General features: G+C 47.4%; 1 protein-coding gene across 3 annotated transcripts in view; it reads left to right on the top strand.

Moving 5' to 3' along the window:
* The window catches only part of LOC139374575 (sister chromatid cohesion protein PDS5 homolog A-like), a 122,615-nt gene that overhangs the window by 52,973 nt on the left and 60,677 nt on the right, over positions 1 to 8,965 (top strand). For all 3 annotated transcript variants that reach the window (XM_071115573.1, XM_071115574.1, XM_071115575.1), the window contains exons 17-20: positions 3,353 to 3,468; positions 6,016 to 6,121; positions 6,496 to 6,656; positions 8,808 to 8,931. In XM_071115573.1, coding sequence (XP_070971674.1) covers positions 3,353 to 3,468; positions 6,016 to 6,121; positions 6,496 to 6,656; positions 8,808 to 8,931 — 507 coding nt within the window. The remainder of the gene's footprint in view (positions 1 to 3,352; positions 3,469 to 6,015; positions 6,122 to 6,495; positions 6,657 to 8,807; positions 8,932 to 8,965) is intronic.

Below are 8,965 nucleotides of genomic sequence, written 5' to 3'. Positions count from 1 at the left end.
TCTGCCTAGAAGGCCAGCATCCCGGAGTCTCCTCTTCACTGTTGACTTTGAGACTGGACAGAGGAACTCTGCCTAGAAGGACAGCATCCCGGGGTCTCCTCTTCACTGTTGATGTTGAGACTGGACAGAGGAACTCTGCCTAGAAGGCCAGCATCCCGGAGTCTCCTCTTCACTGTTGACGTTGAGACTGGACAGAGGAACTCTGCCTAGAAGGACAGCATCCCAGAGTCTCCTCTTCACTGTTGACGTTGAGACTGGACAGAGGAACTCTGCCTAGAAGGCCAGCATCCCAGACTCTCCTCTTCACTGTTGACGTTGAGACTGGACAGAGGAACTCTGCCTAGAAGGACAGCATCCCGGAGTCACCTCTTCACTGTTGACGTTGAGACTGGACAGAGGAACTCTGCCTAGAAGGACAGCATCCCGGAGTCGCCTCTTCACTGTTGACGTTGAGACTGGACAGAGGAACTCTGCCTAGAGGACAGCATCCCAGAGTCTCCTCTTCACTGTTGACGTTGAGACTGGACAGAGGAACTCTGCCTAGAAGGCCAGCATCCCAGAGTCTCCTCTTCACTGTTGACGTTGAGACTGGACAGAGGAACTCTGCCTAGAAGGACAGCATCCCGGAGTCTCCTCTTCACTGTTGACGTTGAGACTGGACAGAGGAACTCTGCCTAGAAGGACAGCATCCCGGAGTCTCCTCTTCACTGTTGACGTTGTGACTGGACAGAGGAACTCTGCCTAGAAGGACAGCATCCCGGAGTCTCCTCTTCACTGTTGACGTTGAGACTGGACAGAGGAACTCTGCCTAGAAGGACAGCATCCCGGAGTCTCCTCTTCACTGTTGACGTTGAGACTGGACAGAGGAACTCTGCCTAGAAGGACAGCATCCCGGAGTCACCTCTTCACTGTTGACGTTGAGACTGGACAGAGGAACTCTGCCTAGAAGGACAGCATCCCGGAGTCGCCCCTTCAGTTGTTGACGTTGAGACTGGACAGATGAACTCTGCCTAGAAGGCCAGCATCCCGGAGTCGCCTCTTCACTGTTGACATTGAGACTGGACAGAGGAACTCTGCCTAGAAGGCCAGCATCCCAGAGTCGCCTCTTCACTGTTGACGTTGAGACTGGACAGAGGAACTCTGCCTAGAAGGACAGCATCCCGGAGTCTTCTCTTCACTGTTGACGTTGAGACTGGACAGAGGAACTCTGCCTAGAAGGCCAGCATCCCGGAGTCGCCCCTTCAGTTGTTGACGTTGAGACTGGACAGATGAACTCTGCCTAGAAGGCCAGCATCCCAGAGTCGCCTCTTCACTGTTGATGTTGAGACTGGACAGAGGAACTCTGCCTAGAAGGCCAGCATCCCGGAGTCGCCCCTTCAGTTGTTGACGTTGAGACTGGACAGAGGAACTCTGCCTAGAAGGCCAGCATCCAGGAGTCGCCTCTTCACTGTTGACGTTGAGACTGGACAGAGGAACTCTGCCTAGAAGGCCAGCATCCCAGAGTCGCCTCTTCACTGTTGACGTTGAGACTGGACAGAGGAACTCTGCCTAGAAGGCCAGCATCCCGGAGTCGCCTCTTCACTGTTGACGTTGAGACTGGACAGAGGAACTCTGCCTAGAAGGCCAGCATCCAGGAGTCGCCTCTTCACTGTTGGCGTGGAGACTAATGTTTTGCGGGTACTATTTAATGAAGCTGCCAGTTGAGGACTTGTGAGGCGTCTGTTTCTCAAACTAGACACTCTAATGTACTTGTCCTCTCGCTCAGTTGTGCACCGGGGCCTCCCACTCCTCTTTCTATTCTGGTTAGAGCCAGTTTGCGCTGTTCTGTGAAGGGAGTAGTACACAGCGTTGTACGAAATCATCAGTTTCTTGGCAATTTCTCACATGGAATAGCCTTCATTTCTCAGAACAAGAATAGACTGACGAGTTCTCCGAAGAAAGTTCTATGTTTCTTGCCAATTTTGAGCCTGTAATCGAACCCACAAAGGCCGATGCTCCAGATACTCAGCAAGTGTTATACATAGGTTTAAAGATGAAGTTCTTGTTAATCCAACCACGGTGTCAGATTTCAAAAAAGCTTTACGACGAAAGCATACCATGCGATAATCTGAGAACAGCGCCCAGCAGACAAATCATTACAAACATTTACCAGCCAAGTAGAAGAGTTACAAAAGTCAGAAATGGTGATAAAATGAATCACTTACCGTTGATGATCTTCATATGTTTGCACTCACAAGACTCCCAGTTACTCAATAAATGTTCATTTTGTTTTCGATAAAGCCCCTCTTTATATCCAAAAACCTCCGTTTTGTTCAGTAATCCACAGGCTCAAACGCAGTCACAACAGACAGACGAAACATCCTAATAGTATCCGTAAAGTTCGTAGAAACATTTCAAACGATGTTTATAATCGATCCTCAGGTTGTTTTTAGTCGTAATAATCAATAATATTTCAACCGGACAATATCTTTGTCAATATGAAAGGAAAACAAGAAAGGCTCTCTGTCGTGCATGAAAAACCTCTGGGACACTGCAGTGTCCACTCAGAGTGGTCTTACTCCCTCATTTTTCAGAATACAAGCCTGAAACAATTTCTAAAGACTGTTGACATCTAGTGGAAGCCATAGGAACTACAATCTGGAGTCCTAAATCAATGGAATCTGTAAAGGCAGTCAATGGAAAACTACAAACATAAAACAATCCCACTTCCTGGATGGATTCTTCTCAGGTTTTCGAGCATATACATAGTCATTTACAACATTAACGATGTCTAAACTGTATTTCTGAGCAATTTAATGTTAATTTAAATGGACAAAATAAATGTGCTTTTCTTTCAAAAACAAGAACATTTCTAAGTGACCCCCAACTTTTGAACGGTTGTGTATTTCAGAGGGGAGATTACCAGTTAGGTATTGATCGTGTATTTCAGAGGGAGATTACCAGTTAGATATTGATTGTGTATTTCAGAGGGAATAGTACCAGTTAGATATTGATCGTGTATTTCAGAGGGAATAGTACCAGTTAGATATTGATCGTGTATTTCAGAGGGAGATTACCAGTTAGATATTGATTGTGTATTTCAGAGGGAATAGTACCAGTTAGATATTGATCGTGTATTTCAGAGGGAGATTACCAGTTAGATATTGATTGTGTTTTTCAGAGGGAGATTACCAGTTAGATATTGATCGTGTATTTCAGAGGGAGATTACCAGTTAGATATTGATCGTGTATTTCAGAGGGAATAGTACCAGTTAGATATTGATCGTGTATTTCAGAGGGAGATTACCAGTTAGATATTGATCGTGTATTTCAGTGGGAACTGTACCAGTTAGATATTGATTGTGTTTTTCAGAGGGAGATTACTCGTAAACTGACGTTCCCTAAGCAGCCCACCAACCCTTTCCTGGAGATGGTGAAGTTCCTGTTGGAACGCATCGCTCCCGTCCACATCGACTCCGAGGCCATCAGGTAAATAAATGGTGTGTGTGTGTGTGTTATATGTGGTGTCTCTCTGCTCTGGTCTAGCTGTTGAGTAGAGGTTATATAATGTTATATGTGATGTCTCTCTGCTCTGGTCTAGCTACTGAATAAGAGGTTATATAATGTTATATGTGATGTCTCTCTGCTCAGTGCTCTGGTCAAGCTGCTGAATAAGAGGTTATATAAGGTTATATGTGATGTCTCTCTGCTCTGGTCTAGCTACTGAATAAGAGGTTATATAATGTTATATGTGATGTCTCTCTGCTCTGGTCTAGCTGTTGAATAAGAGGTTATATAATGTTATATGTGATGTCTCTCTGCTCTGGTCAAGCTGCTGAATAAGAGGTTATATAATGTTATATGTGATGTCTCTCTGCTCAGTGCTCTGGTCAAGCTGCTGAATAAGAGGTTATATAATGTTATATGTGATGTCTCTCTGCTCTGGTCTAGCTGCTGAATAAGAGGTTATATGTGATGTCTCTCTGCTCTGGTCTAGCTGCTGAATAAGAGGTTATATGTGATGTCTCTCTGCTCTGGTCTAGCTGCTGAATAAGAGGTTATATAATGTTATATGTGATGTCTCTCTGCTCTGGTCTAGCTGCTGAATAAGAGGTTATATGTGATGTCTCTCTGCTCTGGTCTAGCTGTTGAATAAGAGGTTATATGTGATGTCTCTCTGCTCTGGTCTAGCTGCTGAATAAGAGGTTATATGTGATGTCTCTCTGCTCTGGTCTAGCTGCTGAATAAGAGGTTATATGTGATGTCTCTCTGCTCTGGTCTAGCTGCTGAATAAGAGGTTATATGTGATGTCTCTCTGCTCTGGTCTAGCTGCTGAATAAGAGGTTATATAATGTTATATGTGATATCTCTCTGCTCTGGTCTAGCTGCTGAATAAGAGGTTATATGTGATGTCTCTCTGCTCTGGTCTAGCTGTTGAATAAGAGGTTATATGTGATGTCTCTCTGCTCTGGTCTAGCTGCTGAATAAGAGGTTATATGTGATGTCTCTCTGCTCTGGTCTAGCTGCTGAATAAGAGGTTATATGTGATGTCTCTCTGCTCTGGTCTAGCTGTTGAATAAGAGGTTATATAATGTTATATGTGATATCTCTCTGCTCTGGTCTAGCTGCTGAATAAGAGGTTATATGTGATGTCTCTCTGCTCTGGTCTAGCTGCTGAATAAGAGGTTATATGTGATGTCTCTCTGCTCTGGTCTAGCTGCTGAATAAGAGGTTATATGTGATGTCTCTCTGCTCTGGTCTAGCTGTTGAATAAGAGGTTATATGTGATGTCTCTCTGCTCTGGTCTAGCTGCTGAATAAGAGGTTATATGTGATATCTCTCTGCTCTGGTCTAGCTGTTGAATAAGAGGTTATATGTGATGTCTCTCTGCTCTGGTCTAGCTGCTGAATAAGAGGTTATATGTGATGTCTCTCTGCTCTGGTCTAGCTGCTGAATAAGAGGTTATATGTGATGTCTCTCTGCTCTGGTCTAGCTGCTGAATAAGAGGTTATATGTGATGTCTCTCTGCTCTGGTCAAGCTGCTGAATAAGAGGTTATATGTGATGTCTCTCTGCTCTGGTCTAGCTGCTGAATAAGAGGTTATATGTGATGTCTCTCTGCTCTGGTCTAGCTGCTGAATAAGAGGTTATATGTGATGTCTCTCTGCTCTGGTCTAGCTGCTGAATAAGAGGTTATATGTGATGTCTCTCTGCTCTGGTCTAGCTGTTGAATAAGAGGTTATATAATGTTATATGTGATATCTCTCTGCTCTGGTCTAGCTGCTGAATAAGAGGTTATATGTGATGTCTCTCTGCTCTGGTCTAGCTGCTGAATAAGAGGTTATATGTGATGTCTCTCTGCTCTGGTCTAGCTGCTGAATAAGAGGTTATATGTGATGTCTCTCTACTCTGGTCTAGCTGCTGAATAAGAGGTTATATGTGATGTCTCTCTGCTCTGGTCTAGCTGTTGAATAAGAGGTTATATGTGATGTCTCTCTGCTCTGGTCTAGCTGTTGAATAAGAGGTTATATGTGATGTCTCTCTGCTCTGGTCTAGCTGCTGAATAAGAGGTTATATGTGATGTCTCTCTGCTCTGGTCTAGCTGCTGAATAAGAGGTTATATGTGATGTCTCTCTGCTCTGGTCTAGCTGCTGAATAAGAGGTTATATGTGATGTCTCTCTGCTCTGGTCTAGCTGTTGAATAAGAGGTTATATGTGATGTCTCTCTGCTCTGGTCTAGCTGTTGAATAAGAGGTTATATGTGATGTCTCTCTGCTCTGGTCTAGCTGCTGAATAAGAGGTTACATAATGTTATATGTGATGTCTCTCTGCTCTGGTCTAGCTGTTGAATAAGAGGTTATATGTGATGTCTCTCTGCTCTGGTCTAGCTGTTGAATAAGAGGTTATATGTGATGTCTCTCTGCTCTGGTCTAGCTGCTGAATAAGAGGTTATATAATGTTATATGTGATATCTCTCTGCTCTCTGCTCTGGTCTAGCTGTTGAATAAGAGGTTATATGTGATGTCTCTCTGCTCAGTGCTCTGGTCAAGCTGCTGAATAAGTCTATCGAGGGAACGGCTGATGATGATGAGGAAGGTGTCACACCAGACACCGCCATCCGCTCTGGACTGGAACTACTGAAGGTATGGATGGAGGGATGAGGAGAGAGGGAGGGAGGGAGGGAGGGGACGAGAGGGAGGGAGGGAAGGGACGAGGAGAGGGAGGGAGGGGAGGAGAGGGGGGGAGGGGACGAGAGGGATGGAGGGAGGGGACGAGAGGGATGGAGGGAGGGGACGAGAGGGAGGGAGGGAGGGGAGGAGAGGGATGGAGGGGGGGGGGAGAGGGATGGAGGGGACGAGGAGAGGGGGGGGGGGACTGGTGGATGAATGGACAGATTAATAACTTTTGCTTGTCTTTCTCCTCCTCTTTCTTGTCTTCCACCTCTCCTCTCTTCTCTCCTCCTCTTCCTTGTCTTCCTCCTTCTCCTCCTCCTCCTCCTCTTCCTCCTCTCCTCCAGGTTCTGTCCTTCACCCACCCCACAGCGTTCCACTCTGCTGAGACGTATGAGTCTCTGCTTCAGTGTCTGAAGATGGAGGATGACAAGGTGGCTGAGGCGGCCATTCAGATCTTCAGGAACACGGGACAGAAAATAGAGACCGAGCTACAGCAGATACGATCGTAAGAGAGGGAGGGAGGGAGAGACCGGGAGGGGGGAGAGAGACAGGGAGGGAGGGGGAGGCAGGGAGAGACAGGCCATTCAGATCTTCAGGAACACGGGACAGAAAATAGAGACCGAACTACAGCAGATACGATCGTAAGAGAGGGAGGGGGGGAGGGAGAGGCAGGGTGGGAGGGGGAGGCAGGGAGAGACAGGCCATTCAGATCTTCAGGAACACGGGACAGAAAATAGAGACCGAGCTACAGCAGATACGATCGTAAGAGAGGGAGGGAGGGAGAGACCGGGAGGGGGGGAGAGACCGGGAGGGAGGGGGAGGGAGGGAGAGACTGGGTGGATAGTTAATTTATGGGTTAAAGGGTCCATGACTGTAGTCAGTCTGTTAACCTCCTCTCCTCTCCTCCCTGTAGTCAGTCTGTTAACCTCCTCTCCTTCCTCCCTGTAGTCAGTCTGTTAACCTCCTCTCCTCTCCTCCCTGTAGTCAGTCTGTTAACCTCCTCTCCTTCCTGTAGTCAGTCTGTTAACCTCCTCTCCTCCCTGTAGTCAGTCTGTTAACCTCCTCTCCTCCCTGTAGTCAGTCTGTTAACCTCCTCTCCTTCCTCCCTGTAGTCAGTCTGTTAACCTCCTCTCCTCTCCTCCCTGTAGTCAGTCTGTTAACCTCCTCTCCTTCCTGTAGTCAGTCTGTTAACCTCCTCTCCTCCCTGTAGTCAGTCTGTTAACCTCCTCTCCTCCCTGTAGTCAGTCTGTTAACCTCCTCTCCTTCCTGTAGTCAGTCTGTTAACCTCCTCTCCTTCCTGTAGTCAGTCTGTTAACCTCCTCTCCTTCCTCCCTGTAGTCAGTCTGTTAACCTCCTCTCCTTCCTGTAGTCAGTCTGTTAACCTCCTCTCCTCCCTGTAGTCAGTCTGTTAACCTCTTCTCCTTCCTGTAGTCAGTCTGTTAACCTCCTCTCCTCCCTGTAGTCAGTCTGTTAACCTCCTCTCCTTCCTCCCTGTAGTCAGTCTGTTAACCTCCTCTCCTTTCTGTAGTCAGTCTGTTAACCTCCTCTCCTCCCTGTAGTCAGTCTGTTAACCTCTTCTCCTTCCTGTAGTCAGTCTGTTAACCTCCTCTCCTCCCTGTAGTCAGTCTGTTAACCTCCTCTCCTCCCTGTAGTCAGTCTGTTAACCTCCTCTCCTCCCTGAAGTCAGTCTGTTAACCTCCTCTCCTCCCTGTAGTCAGTCTGTTAACCTCCTCTCCTCCCTGTAGTCAGTCTGTCAACCTCCTCTCCTCCCTGTAGTCAGTCTGTTAACCTCCTCTCCTCCCTGTAGTCAGTCTGTCAACCTCCTCTCTTCCCTGTAATCAGTCTGTTTAACTCCTCTCCTCCCTGTAGTCAGTCTGTTAACCTCCTCTCCTCCCTGTAGTCAGTCTGTTAACCTCCTCTCCTCCCTGTAGTCAGTCTGTTAACCTCCTCTCCTCCCTGTAGTCAGTCTGTTAACCTCCTCTCCTTCCTGTAGTCAGTCTGTTAACCTCCTCTCCTTCCTCCCTGTAGTCAGTCTGTTAACCTCCTCTCCTCCCTCCCTGTAGTCAGTCTGTTAACCTCCTCTCCTCCCTGTAGTCAGTCTGTTAACCTCCTCTCCTCCCTGTAGTCAGTCTGTTAACCTCCTCTCCTCCCTGTAGTCAGTCTGTTAACCTCCTCTCCTTCCTGTAGTCAGTCTGTTAACCTCCTCTCCTTCCTGTAGTCAGTCTGTTAACCTCCTCTCCTTCCTCCCTGTAGTCAGTCTGTTAACCTCCTCTCCTCCCTGTAGTCAGTCTGTCAACCTCCTCTCCTCCCTCCCTGTAGTCAGTCTGTTAACCTCCTCTCCTCCCTGCCTGTAGTCAGTCTGTTAACCTCCTCTCCTCCCTGTAGTCAGTCTGTTAACCTCCTCTCCTTCCTCCCTGTAGTCAGTCTGTCAACCTCCTCTCCTTCCTCCCTGTAGTCAGTCTGTTAACCTCCTCTCCTCTCCTCCCTGTAGTCAGTCTGTTAACCTCCTCTCCTTCCTCCCTGTAGTCAGTCTGTCAACCTCCTCTCCAGTCCCTGTAGTCAGTCTGTCAACCTCCTCTCCTTCCTCCCTGTAGTCAGTCTGTTAACCTCCTCTCCTCCCTGTAGTCAGTCTGTTAACCTCCTGTCCCCCCCCCAGGACCCTGATCCCAGTCCTTCATCAGAAGGCTAAACGTGGGACCCCCCACCAGGCCAAACAGGCTGTCCACTGTATCCACGCCATCTTCTGTAACAAGGAGGTCCAGCTGGCGCAGATCTTTGAGGTAACACACACACACACACACACACACACACAGA

Source organism: Oncorhynchus clarkii, chromosome 19 (genome assembly GCF_045791955.1).
Source record: "Oncorhynchus clarkii lewisi isolate Uvic-CL-2024 chromosome 19, UVic_Ocla_1.0, whole genome shotgun sequence".
NCBI classification, from domain to species: domain Eukaryota; kingdom Metazoa; phylum Chordata; class Actinopteri; order Salmoniformes; family Salmonidae; genus Oncorhynchus; species Oncorhynchus clarkii.
The sequence above is the reverse complement of the archived record's forward strand: the minus strand, read 5'-3'. Positions and strand labels throughout refer to the sequence as shown.